This window comes from Drosophila nasuta, chromosome 3 (assembly GCF_023558535.2).
Source record: "Drosophila nasuta strain 15112-1781.00 chromosome 3, ASM2355853v1, whole genome shotgun sequence".
Lineage (NCBI taxonomy): Eukaryota > Metazoa > Arthropoda > Insecta > Diptera > Drosophilidae > Drosophila > Drosophila nasuta.
In genome coordinates, this window is record NC_083457.1 from 18,951,726 (window position 1) to 18,975,007 (window position 23,282).

Genomic DNA, 23,282 nt, shown 5'->3' on the forward strand with positions numbered 1-23,282 from the left:
AGAGAGCAACAGCAACAGCAACAACAAGAACAAGAACAGTGGGAGCAGCAAGAGCAACAACAATACGAACGAGCGTGTACTTCGTGTTAAATGCAAAAGGGGAACAACAACGACCTCAGCGATGACGCTGTCGACATTGTTGTTATTGTTGTGGTATTTTGCTGATGGTGGCAAGCCACCATTTTGAGTCTTTCTCTCTCACTGCCCCGTATTGCTGACAGTTGGACCGACCCAACTATAACTGACTGACAAGCAGCCGTCTCGTGCTAGCTGCAAGAAAATCAACCCCCAGCTGAATGCTGAATGCAGGCGGGCGACAACAGAGTTTGGTTTTGTTGTTGTTGATGTTGGTGGAGCAGCAAAGCAGTGCACATCAAGGCTGCGTTGCCCACAGAATGCACATGAATTGCTCCACACACACACAAAGAGACACATAAGCAGAGAGAGCAATTGGCACGTTGGTTGTTGGTTGCGCTCATTTGACAGTTGTGCTCTCGATTTTACTCTCACTCTCTCTGCGCTCACACGCCGACGCCGCCTGCTGTGAGAGTAACACTGCCCACACACGCACAACGTTCAATGTTGTTTTCTAAGCAAACGAACGCCGCTCTCCCATGGCGCTCAGAGCGGAGAGAGTATGAGTGCGAGTGTGACGTCTTACCCATTGCGTTGTGTGAGTTGACGACGTCGACTCTCACGTGCCTGCTGAGCTGCGAGGCGTTTTAGTCCTTTCGCAAACGTCGTCAGCGTCGTGTGTCGTGTCTTGTGCGTTGTGGCTGCCCTGCTCTCAGACTTGTGACGATTTACCGTTGCAATTGCGATTGCGATTCAGTTTTGAGATTGCGTTTCTCAATTACCAGCGCGTGTGATAAGTGCTGTGTTTTGTTTTGCATTGCTTTTGCCCTCTCACCCTTCCCTGTACACGTGTGTATGTTTATGTCGTCAGTGCGTGTGTGTGTGCGTTGATTGTTGGTGTAAAAAGGGCAGCCAAGCGAATTCAATTACAATTACAATTAGCGTAATTATGGCGGCCACTTGCAGTGTCTAAGGGTGCCAGCAGAATTTTTGAAATTTCTAATTGAAATTTGAAATTGCAATTAAAATTGAAATTGTATCAAACGCTGAACGTGTCGAATGCAAGTGCAAATATTTTAATAAGTAAATTGCAAGCGTAAAGTTCTTTCTCCCGACCCTTGCCAAGCAGTGAAGTGCAGTTTTCAAGATTTGCCGTTAACCTTTTTTCGCCATCAAGAAAGCGGCAAAGTTTTTATGCTCTGTGTGTGGCTTACGACGTATCAAATGTGAGTGTGTTAGTGTTGTTGGAGTATTGTCGCGGTCTCACTCTCACAACAGCCCACAAAATAAAAAAGAAAAAAGCAAAAGAAATCCACTGTGAAGCAAGCAAGACGCCTCTCCTCGTACCCAACGTCGCGACGCTTGCCGTCGTCGCCGTCGTGTAGTCAGGGTAAAGTTTCTGGCGTGGAATTTAAATTGGAAAAGTAAAATGAAAAGAAAAGCGCTCGAGTAAAAGTTAAACAAAGTGCAAAGTAAATATTAAATTAAGAAAAAATAACGAAAAAAAAAAAGAAAATAGAAACGAAGCGCAAGAAGAAAGAAAACGAACAAAATTTGTGCATCCGTGGTACCGAAGCAGAGGAATCAGCAAGCATCTAGCCATCTTAACGCGGCAGAAGGAGCAGCAGGAGCAGACGTCAGAGTTTGTTGGCTGCCTTCATTAATGCATTCGTCGTAGAGCCACGCTGGAGGCCAAGTAAATCTCAACCTTTTGCACGCAGCTCGGCAGCATCATTTATAAAGCGCTTTATACTCGCGCTTCGTTCCACACTTTTAACACTATACACACACACACAAACACACACCGCGGAGTATCGCTGTATTGCTGTCTCGCTTGCGCTCTGCCGTTTTATTATTCCGTTTTCTTGGATTAACTCAATTTGTTGTGCCCGCCAACGCCGCGTCGCGTCTCGTCCGCGTTGAAGCCGTGCAGTGCCTCGTGAAAAATCGAAACGCAAGTGGCAACCAACAACAACAGGAGCAGCAGCAATATCACGCATAGTAGTGCAACCCAATACCAAACAGACTCACACACACACGCACTCACACACTAGCACACACCGTGAGAGCAGCAGCAGAGGAACAGGAAGAAGAAGCAGGACAGCTCCAACAGGCATCCACTGAATTCGCATTCATACTGTGCCTGTGTGTTGTGTGTGTGTTGTAAATACTTATGTGTGTGCGTGTGCTGTTTTGCTGCTCTTGTGCACTCTGCACTATCTCTGTCTCTGTCTCTGTGTAAGTGCGAGTAAGCGATAGAGAGAGAGAGAGAGAGCGAGAGAGAAGTCGCGCGCGCTGTTTGCTTTGCCTTCACCTTGTTTGGATTATAACCCATAATAAATGATGGAATGGCTACCAAGAGGATTACCCAGCATTCATGCACCGATACCGATTTGTGGTGAGTCGTTGGTAAAGTTTGTCGTCTCGTTACAATCCCCCCCTCGCCACGAAGGACATTCGATAGGATTGGGGCTTATAAATGGCATAGAAATGTGGATGTAGATCGCGCACACAGCATCCACTATTTGTGGACCGTAAGCAAGATAGAAAAATACAGAGAGAGAGAGTTAGTGAGTGGTTTAATAAAACTATTTGATGAGCGATAAACGTGCCCCAGATTTGATCCATTTTATTGATCCTCTCAACGCATGGAATGCCTAAACACGAAATGTCAGTGTTGACAACGAGCTGACAACACGTCCCATGGAGAGTAGCATGCTACAAAAGCGCTCTTGCCTTTTGGCTGCCTAAACAAGCAATAAAATTTCCGACAGCCTCTATTAAAACACTCGACGCCAAATGCTTGGCACTAATTGTCTCTGAAACGAACGTTTCCCAAAATATGCGCTGCCTCCTCAGTCTCCTCCTTTCATTCCTCCTCCACCACCACCTCGTTTTGTGCTCGTAAATCGGACATTTCTCACTCCCCATCCACTCGTTGGAATAACAGTGGCAGTCCATAAAAATAGGAACAGAAAACGCGGGGCTTTGCCATGGCCACAATGCCATCAATAAGTTATTTTAATTTTCATTTATTTATTTTGACATCAAGACCAGCCGGCAATTAAATGTCAACACGCACAATATTTCTAGCTCGAGAATTGAGCACGGAGAGCTTTGGGATATGCGATCTCTCTGTTGTTTAGAATCTTGAGGTGACGGCCTACGCCTGCTCCCAAAATATGTATGTGTGTGTTTGTGTTTTCCCCCCAGTCTTCAACGTTCTACACAATTAATTTCGTTGCGTGTTGTCGTTTCCTGTGGGATCAGGGGAGGAATTCGAATGGGAATGGAAATGGGAATGAGAATGAGATCGTAACACTTAAGGCAAACAAACAAAAACCTAATGCACGGCTACGGATCGTAAAACGATCGGCAGCGTTTGGAGAATCGTGAGTGAGGCGAGAATTGATTAATTTGTTAGTTATTCTATGAAACAGCTGATGGGAGATGTCAGAGATGTTAGAGCGATGTGGAATGGGGAATGTTGGGATCAGCTACTGAGTTATTTGTCTGAACTGTTGTGGCAGCTGTTGCTGTTTATTTACTCTATGGATTTCCGTTGTGCTCATACCCTGTGCATTAGGCACATTCAACTGCAACGATCTCTCGGGAATACCCTGTAAATTGTATATAATCCCAACTTGTTTGACTTTCCAACAAACTCTATTCACAACTTTTGATAAACTTTTCACATATTCAAATGCAAACAACGCATATGCCAAAATTATAGCATTTGCATTTGGATTTTATATTTGCATTTGCATAACTAATCATTTAATTATCGGCTTTGCATGGTCAAAAGTCATTTAAAATTTAAACAATGTTCTGCATATGTGTTTCCGCATTTTCCCCCCCGCGTCTGAACGTCTGACATTATGATGGATGTCAAATAAACAAACGCAATTCATTTGCTCGTCAATGTAAATAGACAACAGCAACTGCTAGATAAATACAAAATGCAACTGGTTATTTTGTTATTTTCGGCAATTGAATTAAATTTTGGCCACACAAACAATCCAAATCTGAGCATAAATTATTGATGTGATTCAATTTTAGCCGAAGGGCAACTGACAAAGAAGCTTAAGAAGCCGAAGCCAGCCTAAGCAGTTTATTAAAATGTTGGCAGTATTAACAGACAAGGCAACAAGTTAGGGTATTCAACAGTCTATTCAATTTTTCCACTTCTCCCAAAAGGATTGAGTCTCTAGCTACCTTTGTAAGTTTTCCAGACTTTTGGGCCAATATTTGTTTAGTCGGGAAAATCGCATGGAAATGCTAATCACTTGTGTTCACAATTCTCGAGCAGCAACATGTGCGAGTATTTAATCTTTGTTCAACCTTCTGTTGCAACAGCAGCAGCAACAGCAGCAGCGTAAACACATTTAGAAAGTCAACAAACAAGTAGGTAGATAAGCATCGTATTTCTTTGAATAAATTGTGAATGTTTAATGATATGCTTGGGCATCGACTTGAGTTGAATACTTTAAGCCACACTTGAGGCGATACTCGCATAACAAGTGTAATTAAGATGCAGTAAAATCGCTTTAGACAAGTTGCAACGTGATGACATTGCATTAGTTCAGTTCTGAGAGCCGATTACAATAAACTGTTCGCACTCTCGCTCACATTGTGCAACGCCATCTAAACCCAAAGTGTGACACAGACATACAGACACACAGATACTCACACTCACACAACAAACGCATCTTTAAGTACGAGTATCTCGTCGCTCGCACGCAATTCAATTAAAATGTCAGCTCTTGGAATTGTCCCCTTAGAAATGTATAGCAGCTGTTTGCCTGTTGTTTTGTTGTTGTTGTTGCAACATGGATTTGGATTGGAAATTAATGTTGCCAGCACAAAAGTGCCAGCCCATATTAACGAACTCATCAGCAAAGACTACCTACCTACAACGTTTTCTCGGAGTCCAGAGGTCGAGGGTCGTTGTTGCTGGTCAAGCATTTGCATGATTTTTAACATTCACTGAACACTGAGCACTGAGCTGCTGCTGCTGCCAGATGAATACCATCCTTTGAGTGAGTAAATTTGTATGCCAATTACTTAGGCAGCAGCAAACAGAACTGCCAATCGACCCAAACGACACAAGACAAGTGACCGAGCGACCGACCCGAAGTAAACGATGCTCATCCTCCTCCTCCGGTTGTCTCCTTTCTACTACTACAACTACTACTTGGCAAAAGGGTCAGAGTCATTAACATGCTGTTGTCGTCTCTCTGTTCGTCGTGGCAGCATTTAGGGACGACATCTGCACCTTTCTGTGTGACACTCTGACGCCGCAGGGCCAGAAAGACAGCCAAAGCAGCAGCTGGTGGCTGGCAGGGCGACAGCTTTGACACCAAAAGCCAGCCGCACTGTGCCACGCCCAGGTCCATGGATAGCAGGCCCAGACATTGTCAAGCCAATGTTTGTGTGCAGGACACGACAGAGCAGAGCTTTGGCAAGGACACACATGGCACATGGCACAAGGCACTTGGCACATGGCAAAGCAACCAAATTTAATACAGCATAAAATAGAATTTTCAAAATCGCTGTTTGCTTATGGAAATTTCGGGGTTTTCCTTGTCGACTTCTGCCGCCTGCCCCTCACAACCAACAACAACAGTAACAACCACAGACACTTTTCCAAAAGTTTTCATTTTGTGGCTTGGAGTTTTTGTCAGTTTTATGCACACACGCACGCCCCCTGGACATGCCCCCTGTGCCCCATGCCCCATGCTCTCTGTGCCCCATGGTTGGTCCCAGTGCCACAAACCCTTGTGCACTCGGAGTTCGTTTCACTTAACCTTTTTTCTCTCGTCTTTTTTCTCTGCCTTGGAACACCCTGTATGTGGCCTCAACGAATTGTCCAAAAAGTTTGCACTGTTTGAACTTTGGTTACTTTCGTGTTGAAGTTTTCAGTTCCAAACTTCACAAGTATTGTCTATATATCTTCGGGTATGTCTCTGTGTGTGTGTTGTGTGTGTGTGAGTTTGGGGGCGGGTGTGTTTGGGGATTTTGGGGATTTTTGGTCAAGCAAACTAATTTGTGAGCAGTTGATCAGCTTACCAAGTGGCAAGTTGACGGGAAAGTTTAAGTATTTGTCTTGCACTCATTTGTCACTTGTCGCCTTCACTTTGAATCAATTATGATTCATAATATGGAGCAGAGCACTCAATTCAAGTTGGTAAATTAGAGAATAATAGGTGCTTGAAAATCTGTATGCAGGTGGGTAAATACGAAATAATATAAAACAAATTATAATGCTTGAATTTAATTCAAACATTACCTTTAACAAATGGCTTTTGTTGGAGTTCCGTACCAAAGTTTTTAATAAGTTGTTCTCCACCTAGAAAATCCTATTTATAGCATAAGCTAAGCAGATTAGTATTAAGTAAGTTGCTAGTCCCAGCGGTATTTATTTAATACGCAATCATTAAAGCAACAAAAACGCTGAATATATTCAGGGACTATTTACAGCAAGTACATCGTTGGCAAATTCTCGAATAATTTGCTCGTTATAACTAAAGTACTTGATAGAAGAATGTGGGCGCATGGCATTATCATAATAGAGTAGGGTATTAAAAGTTAATTGAAAAATCATTGCTTGATATTTACAAGGCGCAAGGCACAAGACGTACAACGGAAGCGAGCAACACAACTGGGAATACTACGCTGCTACTCACAAAGGATAAGAACGAGGTCCTGTTGAGAGAGTAGCAGCAGAGTAGCTGCAGCAAGCAGAAGACGAAAGCACACAGTTGCAGGGCGTCATTTTACGCAACTGTACAAACAGTTGCACAAATAATAAAGAACGCTCTCTCTCTCCACAATTGAGAGCGGGGGAGGTCCTTGGGGGTCTAGCAGCAGTACAAAAGTGATACTGGGGAAGGGGACTGCGGGAGGGCGGGTTTGCTTGAGGAGGGCACTTTTAAGAGCGAAAAACACATTTTTGCACTTTTATAGCGCAACATCTTTTGTACGAGCGACGGTCCACTCCGTTCTCCTTCCTCGTTTCGCGCGGCCCAAACAAAAGTCCCCCACAGCTACAGGACCAACACAGACACAGATACAAACGCCACACACACACACACAATGGCAGACAGTCGTCCTGCTGCTCCTGACGGTGCCAATGGCGGCTGCCTTTAATAAACCCACTTTATTGTTTAGAGCCCAAATAAAATAATCCCCTTAAATGATGCCTTCGCATAATAGACGCCTGCTGCTTATTTTACTGCCGCTGTCGCTGCCACAGTCTCTGGCTTTGCCTCTGTCTCTGTTTCTGGTTGTTGCCACTGCCACAGTCGCTGCCGTCTTCATCTCCTTGTTCGTGCTGGGGCTGCGCTGTTGTCGTCGTCCTTGCCAATTCGTGCCGAGTTTCTGCGTTGTTGCGTCCTCAAAACAGTGGGACAAATGCGCATTTTACTCTTCGAAATGTGGGACAAATGAAAGCAAGTTAATTCCAACTTAGAATAATAAATGTTGAGTGTACAGGGACATAGTTACGTATTAACCTGCTGATAAGTTGACTACTGTGATGCACATATAGTAAAGGATTGACTGATTGAGATGTCAAATGAAGGGCTGATTGACTAAAGTCCAAATAAGTAATCCAATTAGTAACCATATAATTCCAGAGAGTAGCTTGAGTTATTAAAATTATTAGTTTTTTGTAGTCTTTATTTAATCAAATGTTTAGAATTAATAAAGGAGGTTAATTTTTAATATAATATATATGAACTTAAAGAGATCAATAAAACTAAAGTAAAGCAGGATATAAAGCATAAAAAATTTATTTGAAAAATTAGAAAATGTAGGATATGCAATTGAAAATATATTTAGTATATAAAATATACTATCTTATCAAATATACTATGGTGTATATTTAATATATAAAATATACTATATTGTAAAATGCATTGTGTTGTGTATTTAGTATAAAAATATACTATATTATAAAATTTACTTTATTATATATTCAGTATGTTTTATATACTTGGTATATACAATTCAAAATATACATAAATAGTAAGGGTATATAAAAGCTAAAGGAATAGCTTTTTTTTCAGTTTGATCAAAAATTAAATACTTTTGAACTTTTCGTTTTAAACAGATTAATAAATCTAAATATAAAATATCATCATTGTCTAACTAACCATTTAAATTTATTAAGCTCTATTTTTGCCATTTTTGCATCGTTTAATGTTCGATATTCATACCAGTTTGTAAAGCAATCAACCCCACTGTTGCTTAGATGCGCAGACAAGGGTCTGTGCATGTGTGTGTGTTTGTCTGTGTCCGGACTGAGCCCAGGCGTTTGCGTTAGCGTCACTAATGATGATGATTTTGTGGTAAAACGTTGTGTTTGTGCTAATCGGGACAATATTATGCGGCAGTAAAAAGTAAATGACTCAAGACAAGACAAGCCACGGCACGGCACGGCATGGCACAGTAGGAAAGCAAAGCAAAAAGGGCAGAGACAAGGGAAACTGAGGCGGGGTAAACGGGAACAAAGAAGCAGACACTGAATGAGCAAGAGGGAAGGAGAGAAAGAGAAATAGAGGGAAGCAATGAAACCGAGCAGAACCGGGGGAAAAGATGCAGGAAAACACACGGCACACGGCAGCTGGCTGTGAATGACGTCGTCGACGACGACAACGACGATGATGGTAAAGGCGAAGGCGAAATAGAAATGCCTTTCACTGGCAAAAGATAAAGAGCAGCAGGACAACAAAGGCGACTGCGCTAAGCCAAAAGAAAAGGCAGCTCGAGTTAAAGCCGTAGATGGTGAGGATGATGGAGACGAAGACTGAGACTGAGCCTGAGCTGTAGTCATAGTCGCAGTCATAACGTGACGATAGCAGGGAAAGGATAAGCAGTCAGAGAGAGTGAGAGGAAAGGATGCTGCTTGCTTCGCTGTGCTCAAAGGACGACAACCCACGAGGGTCGCCTCGCACTTATCCTGTTCCCTTTCCCCTTCCTCATTCTCGACTTGAGTCAACTCGACTCGTCTCGTCTTGTTTCGTCTCACTGACTGCTTGGCTGACTAATGCGAAAAATACGTAATTGCGCATAAATACGGGATTAACAAAGTGCTCGTCCTGCGTCCTGCGTCTTCGTCCTTGTTGCTTGCTGGTCGCATACCCTTGGACTGGGCTTGGCTTAGGTTGGCTTTCGGATTCACAACAAAATTAGGCATTACAATGTCGGGCTACTGTGCTGAACACACACTGTATGTGTGTGGTGGTCATAAAAGGAAAAACCAATTCGATGGCAGAAATCCTGTGAAACATTTGCAGGGATTTGCGGAATTAGTTGGCCACAACAAATACTGAGTCTTAGAACCCGGATGCGGGGCTTCGCATGAATTGGCCAATAATGCCGAGCCAAGCAGCTACTGCAAGATTGGGCGCAGATTGTGTTTAGTTTCCTCGAGTGCTCGAGTGACAAAAATGAGGGTTTCCTTTGATTACTACAACAAATGCTGTCTTAAATATTCTTTGAATTTTATTATAAAACCTTTTCTTCACTTATTACTGTCATGTTTACTAATTGTCTCCGCAAATCTTATCATTTCAGGTGAGTTACAGTTCTTTAAAAATTGTGATTGAATGGTACGCTAACGATTAGCAGCTACTGTAAGTATTATCCGTAGTAATTGAAGGCAGACGATGATGAAGCAGGATTTTATATGCCTTAACCCCGAAACAGGCAATAAGAGGTGACAATAGGTGAATTTTATTGCTCCTCTGAACCATAAGCTGATTGGGATGGCATAACCAAAAGGCACAAAAGGACAAAAAACAATGCAAGAAATGTTTTGCACAAAGAAAACCTGAATAAATTTCCAACTCTCAGGAAAGATACAAATGCGATAGGCAGCTGCAAATATACCATAGATACAGATGCAGATACTTACTCCATGGGAGGCAGACAAGTGAGTTGCGTCAAGGACTCAAGAGCGAGTTGCAAAACGTGAACGAGAGTTGATTCCCTGCTGAGTTCTTGAGCTGTGCCAAAAGGACACTTGCACAAGTCACAGCTTGTGGCAACATCGTTTTTCTCTCGCACACACGTTGATGCTGCAGTTAAAGTTGCCTCATGAGGCAGTTAAGCAAGTATCTTTTCGTTCTTTGCGGGCATGTTCTCGGCATATGCTGTTGCAGTTGATGCTGCGTTTTTTTGTCCTTATATCTTTCTACTTTGTCTCTTTAACTCTCGTCACTCGGTTTTATTGCTGCAAAACTTTTGCATTTGATTGCTGTTTTTGTGTGTGCTCCGCCCAAGCCATTGAGACTGCATTGCTAATCAGCTAGAACACATTTAGTTGTAGAGATTATAGTGGATGGGAAGGATATAAAAAGACTGTCTGAAATGCTGACAGACTTTTACTACAAAAACTTGATAAACTCTTTCAATAAGTTGTAAGCTAATGAAATAATACAAAACTTTAACAAGAAAGTTACAGTAGATTGCATAATCATAGTTAAAATAAACATAATTAATATACCGAAAAATACTAAAATATACCAAAAGCTTTGTACAGTATTCTATACCACAGACATCTCGGCTGATGAAGATCCGTCTGCCTTTTACATACATTTCCAGCAGTCACAAAACTATTAATTTATTAATAGAATACACGAAAGTCTGAGTAATACTGACTAACTAAATACTGTCTCTATCCACTGTCCTGATTCGCCTACTTTGCTTTACATTAACGCATTCTCAGTACCTTGTCATAGTTACTTTTATTAAAACCAAAAAAAACCTGAAGAATGAGTTTGCTAAAACAGAGGCTGAAGCTGAACAACGTTTTTGATGTTCACACCTAGCGAACAAAGTTGGACGGAGGCAAGCACAACTATTCTAGCAGTCGAAGGAGCCATTTGTTTGGTCCTGGCAGGAATTTCATTTATGCTTGCCATGAATGCGTTTTGCACTTGGAATCCTATGGAAGTTGTGCATTTCTTAGCGCGCGTGCGGGGAATTTCAGTGTGGAATTCCTGCATTCTGGACATGCCGCAGACATTGTCGAGCAATGGCAACGAAGGCATAGGCAAACGTAGAACACACGACAAGGACATAGAGAGAAAGAGAGCGAGAGAGAGAGGAAGAGAGAGAGCGAAGCAGCAGGAATTTTGTGCTTGTGCAAGATTATTTCTCACTGTGTCAGGCAGGCAGACAGAAACCCTCTTGTATCCAGAATGCTCGCCAGAATGCGACTGAAAGTATTTAAATTGTGTTGCAAACATTTTCTTACTTTCCACTTCTTGCTTCCCCGTCCTCCTCTGGTGTCCTGTGTGCAGGATATTTGCAAGCTTTGTGAAGCTGAAAATGTCTCGAATATTCTCTCGGTTTTCCAATTAATTAAAAGCATTCCTCGACTTGACGCTGAACTACATTTGCATTTTCGATTGCTCGATTGTAAACTAATTCTATGACATTAATTTAATAGCTGACCAATGGATATTCTTTAGAAACTTTTGCACGCTAATTTTAATTGCCACCTACTGAGATATGGTTTCATTTGTTTATGTGTTTGTTGTTTGTAGTTCTTTTATGGGCGGAATGTTTAGACGCTGTTTTCATTGAAATCGCATTAATTACCAACTGCAGCGAACATTTGTTGTGCCACTCCCCTGGGAAATTCGCATTCTGTTTTTTTTTTAATTATACATTTCAAGAAACAATTTGCATGTGTTTTATATACAAACTAAACATGTACTAAAAACATGCCGTGTACAATTAAAAAACTGTTCTCAATTCGTCAAATAAAAATCAAATCGTAAATGGGTCGGTTTTCGCATATTTTGTGCAAAATTAGCAGGTGGACTGTTAAGTGAGTGATTTAGGTAAATACCATTTTAAATAAACCGAAATTTATTATTTAGTTCGATGCTGCAGTATATTACCAAATAGTTGGAAGGGTTTTGCTAACAGGTTTTTTTTTTTAGCTTTTTTTATGACCGTCATCCAATAGGGTGTAGGGTATTATACTTTCTGCTATGTATGTAACAGGCATTTCCAACCCCACGAAGTCTATATATTCTTGATCAGGCGTATAAAATGAACTGCTGCAATTGCCATATTTGGAATATAGTAGTATATCAATATTCCAATTAGTATTTTTTCGATATATTACTATTGTTTTTCCCTTTTTTGTTTTCATTGAAAATATTTAGCGGGTATTTTAATGTATTACTTCTTTTCAATATAAAATAAAGGCAATTTAAAATGTTTAAATTTTTAAACTCAATCGTTTATTAAATATCGATTTTTGTAAAAAAAAAAAATATACCTACTGGTATCTTAAAAGTTTTAAACGCTATTAACTTTTAGCTACAAAATAATTCAACAATATTTTTGTAAACAGTGTAAAAAATATCTATGTATGTATGTATATCTATATATCTATTTATATTCCGTCCACAATTCGTTAGAATTATTAATCGATTTAAAAATTAACTCAATTGTGACCCAGCACACCACAAATTTAAAATATTTTATACTTCACATTGATTATAAAGAGTTAAATTCGAAAATAGAACCAAATGCCGAATGCCTTTTGCATAATAATGAAATAAGCGTTAGAACAGATATTTTGTTTAATAATAATGACTGCAATTTTAATAATGAGAATTACGTTTCGATTATTTTACGTATTTCAAACTAAAACTTGAGAGCATTGTTTGGTGGCATCGAGTTTTCAATGGTTGCCACATCTTGTGTTGCACCGCGAATGGGAATGTGAATGGCATTGGAATTGGATTTAGAATTGGAATTGGAGTGGTGCAAATGCATGATTTAATTTATGAAATTATTATGCATATTTATTTGTTGTTGCCTTTGTTTGTTTAACAGTTCCGTTTGCCGGCATCCAAAATGCATGTGCATCGTGTAAATGTGTTGTAGAGTGTGTGTTGTGTGTGGGTCTGGCAATCATATTACTGTCCCCATTCACACTCACACACACACATACTGCAGCCCAATGAAATTTTGGCAATTTCAGTTAGTTAAATGAAGGCGTGACTGCGGCCCATTCTCAGCCAGAAACCACTGGGGAGGAGGAGGAGGAGGCCAGCCAAAATTGATGGCAACATTTGTGCGTCCCGTTGCGAGGCTTTTGCCAGGGATTTGTTGGAGTGTATGTGTACCTTCCTCTGTTCTCTGTCTACCCCCCTCTACAACCCTCTACCCCCGTCGATTCTCATCTCGACTGCTTCTCTATTGGCCCTGGTCAGCGGTTAAGCGACTTGCCTTTGCCTGAACCGTTCGATTGTAGTGCCATGTGGTCATGTGACCATGTTGACCGCAAGAGCCCAGCAATAATTAATGCATGAGCTGCAAACTAACCAGACTCTGGGCCTGGTCAAGCTGCAGACCGAGATGGCGATGACGATAGAGACGTGTCCGGGAGGAGTTTTGGTTAGCGACTGCTGCTGCTTCTGCTTCCCATTGAGCGGCCTGGGGACAATTGTGGTGACCTGGGTCACAACCGGAACTCTATACAAAACGCCAGCTGCTGCTGTCGACGTCGTCGTCGTCGTCGTCGTCGCCACAGAGACGCCGCTCTACGAGCTCCAACGACGCTAATGCAAACGTCGACGGCAACGACGACATAACGGCAAATAATTGCATATGAAACCGCAGTCGCAGCCTGTTTGAAGCAGTTGACGATTCGTTCGCAATGCAGCAAGTGCCGCAGGACTAAACTCACACACACTCACATACAGGAGCAGCAAATCAAACTTAATTTATAATTAATTTAGTTCCTCTTCTGCGATGTGTTTCCCCCGCTCACTTGGCTGCTGTCGGTTAAACATGCAATTTCACAGATTACTAGTACATAAATAGCTGAATGTTTAATAAGCAGTGGAGAGTGGTCCTCTGTTAATTAGAGAGTCACATGTGGATCGAATTTGTATTCGTATTTTATTGAACTTGAACAAGAGAGTTTGTTTGTTAGTCAGCAGCATAGTTTTTATAACAAATAGTCGCATTATTAACTAAGTAACTTTGTAATGTAATGAGTAGTTGCATTGCTTGAACAGCTCTCGATTGCATTCGACCATCGCGAAATAAAACTATATCTTAATGCACTTTGCTAATATCATTTCTGAAACATATTGGAATATGTCACATGATCAGTTTGGATTTCAGAACAGCTGAACAGCTCGACTTTCACGCATATGTTTTTTGACTATAGTTATACTCCATTTTAATATTGCCAGCCTACTGCTGCCTACCCACTTTAATTTCAATTGTACTCCATTTTGCTAACGCGAAACTTATATTTTTCCTTAATATGAATGCTAAGCAAATTAACCTCAATTATACTTCAAAAAGTATGCTATATTACACATAACTTCAAATATTGGACATTTTGTGTGGTCCACAATATGCAGGGCAATAAAATTGTGTTTAGTTTTTGTCACTTCAATTATCTGCCATGTTGAAAAGTTCTAAACTAGCTGCTGCCCCAAAAAGCGTGCTATGTTTTTTTACTCCATTTTCAGGGCTAACCATCCGCTGCCCTGAAAAGTAGGCTACACTTTCTTAACTTGAATTTACTCCATTAAGCAAAAAAATTAAAAACAGTTCATTTTTCTCTATATGATACGTTTTTTGTACTTCAATTAAATACCATATTAAAACCTCTACCTCAAAAAGTATGCTATGTTTTATATAACTTCAATTATACGTTATTTTGTATAGTCCATAAAATGATGTACAGAGTGTTTAGCAGTCGTGTGTCTAATTATATATTTTATTTAGTTTCCGCCGCCTGTCCCTAAGCATCATTTGAATTTTAGATCATGGTGACCTGGCACTCGATAATGTCCTGCTGCCCACTTGGCACTTGTAACATGTCGAATGTGGAATGCTGTATACTGAATGCCGCATGCTGAATGCCACACACCACATACCCTGATGGCACTTGGACAATGACATAGCATGCCTGGCCTCACAATTTCGCAATTGATTTAATTGTGAATGTATTTATTAAATAAATTATTCATGCTTCGCTCGATTGCACTCCTTGTGAATGTGCTGTGGCTGACCTAAACATGCTCTGGCCACACGGACACAGACAGGAGGTGAGGTGAGGTGAAGAATGTGTAGCAGTGGCAGTGGCAGTGGCAGCAACATCACCGTTTGCCACTGTAATTAGTTGTGGTGGAATAATCGCATGCAACCGGCGACTGCCACATCCTCATCTCACAAAAGGAATCCGATGCTGGAAACTGCCATTTAAATGGGTGAGGTAGAAAGAGAGTATCAGGAGGAGGCAGTGGATAAGGTTGAATGGTTGGATATATATTTGGTCTGTCGGTCAGTCGATGGGTTGGTTATTTGGTTGGATGCCCCCCGCCTGCATTTTGGCCATTTCGAGTGGTGACATTTTAATTTACCCGAGCGAGAAAACCAATTTCGCAGCATTGAACCAAATGCAAAATGTGACAAATGCCACACAGCAATAGCAACAACAACAACAACAGCAACAACAACATTGAGCACAATATGAACTGTGCCTAATTTATTCTGCATTTATTTATTTGCAGTTATGATTTGTGTTGTTATGTGGTGTATCGTAGTGTGGTTGCCTCTGCTTTCGTTGCAATGGCAAGTCCATTTAAATGACTTTTGCACAAAATTGCATTTGCATCGGCAAATTAACCAAATGCAATAACCAAAAGTCAATGCACACTGCAGTTGATGCCACAAGATTAAGCAATGACCGAAGTGGATAGTATTGAAGTCCGATTAAAGAGTAAAGCAATTAAATACAAATTAGTTAATTCGAGTGCATATAATCATGTAGACTTTAGAATAAAATAATGCAATGAAGTAATTGTCATTATATAATTGTGTATTGCATTTTGCAGACCACACGATTCTTCTGGCGCCATCTAGCGTACATTGTTGCAAACATATTATGTACTTTAAGACTTCTCATAAAAAAAATTACGCGAATTAGTAGAAAAAGTTATTTTGTTGTGAATTATTTACTTATTTCTTAACAGATGCTAGACATCGCTTTGCTTTTCATCCTTTTAAATGTGAAAAAGCGCCATCTAGCGTATATTTTTAAAAATATTTCATGTACTTACGACTTCTCATAAAAATATTATGGATTTTAGTAGATGAAGCTATGTTTTTTTTCTGAGGTATTAGTTATTTTTGAACAGATGCAAAGCATTGTTGTATTCTTCATCCTTGCTTAATGTAAAGAGGCGCCATCTAGCGTATGTTATTAACAATATATGACTTTCTATTTACAACCATTTGCCTATTTTTTAATATATGTAAATCATTGCTCTGTACAAAGTAAAGAATACACGTAAGCTCTCAACTTTAAATGCAGAGTCGTACTTACTCGCTAAAAATATGCTACAAACTATAAAGGATACTGTAAATAATAGAAATATTTAACGAATGTCGGAATTCAAATTGTGAATAATTCGATAGATTCCAGAGAATATTCCTACTCGGGAATGTTATGGGGAAAAATGCAAAATACAAAGCCAACTGACTGGCGTGGAGTTGGTAAAAAAATGCATGCAGCTGAATTGCATTGAATGCGATGCCTTTAAGAGTCGAGTCAGTTTGAGTTGTGTTGTGTTGTTGTGTTGCGATGAGTTGAGTTGCGTTGAGAATCGAATCGTGTTGCATCGAGTTATATCCATTCAAAATAATTCGAGACGAGGCGAGTCGGAGGGGAGAGGGACTCTCTCGTGCTGGTGTTCTGATTAAATTCGGCAAATAACGCTGATGCCAGCAAATCGCCGCTCAATGCAAAAACAGAGCTAGGTCTCCAAGGCAGCAGCGGAGCAGACTGTGAGGGGGGGGAGGGGGAGGGGGGAGGGAATGTGGCAATGGCTGCCATGTTGAAGTACACAAAACCCATGCAAACAAACAGGCATTTCATGGCAAACAAGAGCGACGAGTGTAGAGCCGAGCAGAAAACCAACAGAGGTCGCGCTCGCATCTCCCACCTCTTTCTCTCCCATCCAACGTAGTCCCAATGCTAGTTGCACACACACACACAGTCATGGTGCCAATCCGCAGCATCAGATGGCTGCAGCAGCAACAGCAGAAGCAGCAACAAACCCACTCCCAGGTCGGCCCACACGCAGTTAGGCAAACTGGCAAATACGCTGGAATCGGAGGCGCCTTTGTTTGGTTTGTGAGGCCCGGGCACAGGCACGGACACGGACACGGACACCGACACGGACACGGATCGGGATTCAGCTCGCTTTTGCACTCGTTGGCATTTTATTGTTGTTGTGAAGAGCGCGCTATTGTTGTTGCTGTTGCTGCTGTTGCTGTTGCTGCAGTTTCGGGCATTATTTCGGTTTAGTTTGGTAAATACACATAGCAAGCATGCCCCATGCAGCATGTGGATGCCACCCGCCTGCCTGCTTGTCCCAACAACAGAATTTGCCTATGCCAGCCATGTTCCCTCAACAGCAACAGCAAGCAATCCAACTAGGAGCTTAGGCAACGGCTGTTGCTGTTGTTCCCAAAAACGTGGGAATGAGGGATCGGAATGGCGATGGGGGAGGAGGCAACTGCCACTGCAACTGCATGTGGCACGCATATAAAAATTCTCCAAATGCATTTCGTGCATTTAATGAAAACTTCAACGATTTGGCAATTTGACTTTTGTCACTTTGAATAAACTCGCATTGCATTTAAGAATATATCCGTGTCTATCCGTGTCTGACTAAATATCACTTTGAACTGAGCATCCACCTCAGTTTACAATTAGATCAGAGGAATATCGTTTGCTGAGATGACGAAGTGACGATGCCATTCAACTGGCATGTTGCACAAAGAACACAGCAAATGGTTTCAGTCCTTGTCACCGTCATCGACGTCGTCGTCATCATCGGAAATTCCATTCTGGCATTGAATGCGAGCTGAGGCTTCTGTCTGTGAGCACCTGCGCTGCTACTGACCTGAAAGGGGCGGTGCAAGAGGGCGTGGCTGTCATATCTGAAAGCAATTTGGCCGGAGTGAAACGAGAAACAAGAATCGATAAAATCGTTGGGCGTGCAATTTTGTACCGTGAGCAAAAGACCTCAAAAGAACAAACCACGTGGGGTATAGCACAACAGCCAGCAGTGGGCCAGCAGCAATCACACACACACACACACACACACACACACACATACACTCCTCTCTCATCCTCCTTTTCTCTTTCAGAATTGGTTAGGTGCATGGCTGGGTGTTCATGTCCGAAATTCAAGTTTCAGGCCGCCCGCCCATTTGCATTTTGCGACGTTCCCACCTTGCCTTCCCTCCCCTCCCATCCAACTGGTCTCACTCAATATCCAAAATCCTTGCATTGGTCTCGTTCCCGGGTCCATGAGCCGGACCAGTTGCAAATGCATTGAGGCGTATGCGCAATTTTTGCCCGTCTCCTCCCCATCTACCCATCCGCCCGCACTTACCTCTGTCAACTCCGTTAGTGAAGCGACATCAATCAGTTATTAGCACAGGAAATCCGCCCGACGCCCGCAATTCCTGTTCCTGCTCGTGAAGCGCTCTTGTTAAGCCACAGCTAAAAGGTTTAAAACCAGGTCGCTTCACTTAAATTTTGCGATTAATGTTGCTCACTTTCTGCCTTAGAGACCACATACAATATTATTCTATGAATTGTACCCACAAAAAGTATGCCATAAGTAATGGCCAATATTTGTTTCGTATGCTCGTTTTTTTTGGGGGGTTTCTAACTAATTATGCTATCTAAATAAAGTTATTTAAAATAAGTTTGATATCCGATACCCTTTTGCAATAAAAGCAGAACATTATGCTAATATACCTCAAACATACCAAATTAACATACAGCAAAGTTCTAAAAAGATATCAAAGACTATATTTGGTATATTTATATAGTACTGCATTCAAAATATATCATAGAGTGCAAAATATACCAGATTGGCAGTCACAGCAAGCTAAGTATCATAAGTAGCGGTTTTTCTTTACACAAATGTTTCTTATATAACTTAGCTTAAAAATTACTCTTGTTATTCGAATTTTATTGATTTTTGGGGGCGGAAGTGGGCGTGGCAAAAAGTTGAAACAAATGATGTCTTATGAAAATTATGGCTCTTATATTCTCTGAGATACAGATTTTTATACGGACAGACGGACAGACTGACGGACATGTTAATATTCTCTCAGCTTTTGACGCTGATCAGGAATATATATACTTTTTTAGGGTCGGAGATGACTCCTACTGCCTGTTAGTTGTAATACCCTTCTACCCTATGGGTAGCGGGTATAAAAAGATGAAACCATTTCTCGGGAGTGTTCGACTACTCAAATTGAGGGAATAAAACAAAGGTTTCATATTGTTTTAATTTATATGTCGATGCTTGTACTTAACATGCTTCAAGTTAATTTTGTTGAATTTAGACATGTTTCGATTGTTAAAAGCAGAGCTGTTAAATGCGACTTTGAATTAAAAGGAGAGTTACAACTAATTTACGTTATTCTTCAATATAAGCTAAACGATTTAATACAACATCTAAGATCGTTCAGTATATGTGTTATCGGAATTATAAGGAATTCGTGTACAAATCAGATTATTTTCTTGGGTTTCCCAATTAACCAATGCACCTATTACCAAAGACATAAATTTAAAAGATTCCTTGCCGTCTCTCCTCTACTTACAGTACCGCCCAAGGCTGGACAGAAGCGACCAGCGACGAGCCCAGCTCCGCATATACCTGTGCCGCATCACCTGCAGACGCCGCCCAACTCTGGCAGTATTCCCGGTGCCTCGGTTGCCAATAGTCCAGCAGCGCCGCCGACGTCCTCCAGCGGACTGCTGAACCACGCCCTGCCCACCAACCACATTGGCGCCCAGTCGCCGCAACAGCAACAACAACAGCAGCAGCAGCAACAGCATCAGGCGCATCAGCAGGCTGTGGCCGCGGCTGTGCAGCAACAGTTAGCGGGCGTAGGCGTCGGAGTGGGCGTGCCTCCGGGTGCTATCAATGCTGCCACAGCGGCCAGTGCACGCGGCTCCTTTGCGGCCGCGTTGCGCACGCTGGCCAAACAGGCGGACATCAAGGAGGAGGATGATGGTGGGGTCAGCGTGTCCAGGGATCGCAGTGTGCCCACATCAGTGGCCGCTGGACCGCCAAGCAATGCCGGACCTGTACCTGTGCCACTCAATTCGGTGGCCGGACGCGGCGTTGTGTCGTCCGGTGGCGTCTCAGTGGAAGATCGTTCGGCAGCCGCCAATAAGAAACGTTCGCCACCATCGCCACAGCCGCCGGAGAAGATTGCACGACTCAGCCACACGCCACAGACGGCTGCACTGCAGCCGGAGCTGCTTGCGCGCAGTGGCTTCCAGCCGTACAGATCCGATGAGCGACTCATGCATCCGGCGGGCGCATTTCCCTTGGAGGCATATTCACACTTTGCCGGTCTGTCCGGCATTCCACCAGGTGAGTCGTCAGGTTTAATCCGCGATATAAAGAGGGAGAGGAAATTAACGTTTTAATGTTTTGCAGCATTTCTGAATCCGGCGGCAGGTTTGCCCTATTCGGATCCCCTGTACTTGGAGCACCGCTATCAGCTGTTCCGCGCAGCCGGTGGACACCATTCGCATCCGCATGCAGCGGCGCTGTATCCACAGATGGCGCCACCGTACTCGCATCTGTACTCCATGTTGCCCGGAGCAGCGCTGGGCATCTCGCCGGCCATGCACGATCGCATCAAGCTGGAGGAGGAGCACAGAGCGCGTCTGGCACGCGAGGAGGAGCGTGAGCGCGAGATGCAGCGTGAGAAGGAGCGCGAGCTGCGCGAACAGCGCGAGAAGGAGCAACGCGAACGGGAACGCGAACAGCGCGAACGTGAGCGCGAGCAACGTGAGAAGGAGCAGCGCGAGAAGGAGCAGAAGGAGAAGGAGGCACGCGAGCGCAAGATGCGCGAAGAAGAGCGCGAGGCACGCGAACGTGAACGTCAGCAGCTGTTGAATGCGACGCATCATTACTCCAACCAGCTGTACTCGCCGCTGAATCGCAACCTGCTCGGCTCCATGATGCCGCACATCAATCTGGGCCTGCGTGGTCCGCCCGCCGGACTTCACGGGCTGCCCGGGATGACGCACTACCATGCGGCGGCGGCAAATGCGCAACGTCAGAGTCCCATGGGTCTCAATCTGGGCATGCCTGGCATGCCGCCGCTGCCCGGACACGGACCCAGCAATCTACATCATCTGCAGCAGGCGATGGGCTTGGCGGCGCATCCCGCTGCCGCTGGGCTGCCGCATCCGAGTTTCTCGGCCCTGGGACTGGGTCCGCACCCGCATAGCCTCAATCTGAGCCATGCGCATCTATCGCCGCATCATGCGGTGCATCAGCTGCCGCCGCACACTGTGGCCAGCTCCTCAGCTGGTCCCAGTCCCGGTGTGGCCAGCAGCACGGCAGTAGCCACATCGGCGTCGCCGCACAGCAGCCTCAATCTGACGGTGGCCACCAGCAGCATGGCCCAGACAACGTCGACGCCGACGCCCAGTTCGCACATTCCGACCATGAGCCACTACTATCACCACAATCTGGCCGCCATGCATGCGGCTGCCGCTGTGGCCAGCGGCCTCAATCCCGTCGCTGCCCATCAACAGCCGATCAGCGCGGCTACGCATCCCACATCGCCGAAGATCACGCCGCCACTTGGCTCGGCGCCCAATGGCGGATCCCGTGCGGCAAGCAGTCCGCATGCGATGCGCCATCACATTGCCGCCGCCGTGGCTGCTGCCGCGCAGCAGCAACAGCAGCAGCAATCGGTGCTGATGGAGAAAAGCAGCGGTGTCGCCACAACGACGCCAGTGACGCATGAACCGACCACGCTCGATTTGACCGGCTCCAATTCGAACTCGAGCAATCAGGCACAGTCGATTGTGAGCAACAGTACATCGGCTGCCCATGAGTTGAACGGCATCGAGTCGAATGGTCCCACGGATGGCAAGGAGACGGGTGTACCTCAGGGTGCGCCTGTCAAGGAGGATGCATTGCAGCGTGGCACGCCGCCAGTGGCGCTGGAGAAGAAGCCGGCAACACCCAATGCCGGTGGCAGCCAGGAAAAGACACTGTTGCCAGACAGCTCGCCGGAGAATTCGTCGAGGCGCAGCACAAGTCCACCCAACTCGGACAACAACAACAGCAGCAGCAATGCCAACATCAACATCATCATCAACAACAACAACAACAATAACAACTCGAGCAGCGCAAGCAACGTTGGAACTGCAGCCAGTGCAGCCGCACAAGGTAATAGCCCTGGTGGAGCAGAGCTCTGTCCAAAGATTCTAGCCGCATGCACTCCGCCTGGGAGTAAGGGAGGCGAGATCGCCGACAAGTCACCAGAGCAGCAGGAGCAGTTGCACTCGCAATCGCAGCGAGTCAAACTATCGCCTGATAACGTCGTGACTGGCGGCAGCGCCGTCACATCGACCACAAGTGGCAGCCACTCCCCGCCAGTGGTGAGCAGCAGCACCAACAATGGAAGCAGCAACAACAGTTCGACTCTTGCGACAACTGCTCCGCCTGCCGATGCCGAGGTGACCACGAGTGCCACGCCCATTGCCGAGACATCCAGATGATCGATCGCGCACACTTCGTACAGAATACAGAATACAGAATAGTTTAGTCGGGCACTCGGATGTGGGGATCGTAGTTAGTAATGCGCGTAATCGGAACTAGTTAACATCTACCTTCAACTTAGCCGTTAATCCAAATGCCTATTTATAAATCATTAACTTTAAATGAATACTTATTAATTGTAGCGTATTCATTAACCGAGTATACAATAATTTGTAACGTATTGCATCATCCTCATCGTCTAGTTTAGACACAAATGCATAATATTATTATTAATTTTACTATTACAATTTATTATTATCATTATTATTATGATTTCGCCCTTTATTTAATTGTGAAGAGTTAACTCTAGCGTTGCCTAAATAAATCATTTTGTTTACAATTTGTTGTTTTCTTTTTTTTTATTTTTATATTTTTTCAGCTTTATTTACATTTCCAGATGAAGCTCAAAAAATCTTTCAGTGGAAACTTTTTAGTTCTTATCTTCTGATACAAATTAAATATTCATAAAATTCTAGGAAAGAAATCCAGTTAGCAGCTTTGATTGCGGAGCAAAAGTACCTTAATTCTTATAAAAAAAATCGTTGA

At 43.4% G+C, this 23,282-nt stretch overlaps 1 protein-coding gene across 5 annotated transcripts in view; it reads left to right on the forward strand.

Moving 5' to 3' along the window:
* The window catches only part of LOC132792398 (uncharacterized), a 94,712-nt gene that overhangs the window by 68,933 nt on the left and 2,497 nt on the right, over nt 1-23,282 (forward strand). For 4 of the 5 annotated variants that reach the window (XM_060801756.1, XM_060801757.1, XM_060801759.1 and 1 more), the window contains exons 12-13: nt 19,764-20,543; nt 20,610-23,066. In XM_060801756.1, coding sequence (XP_060657739.1) covers nt 19,764-20,543; nt 20,610-22,696 — 2,867 coding nt within the window. In that variant the 3' untranslated portion in view covers nt 22,697-23,066. Of the gene's footprint in view, nt 1-19,763; nt 20,544-20,609; nt 23,067-23,282 lie in introns of those variants that run through there. The other variant, XM_060801758.1, reaches the window with a different exon arrangement.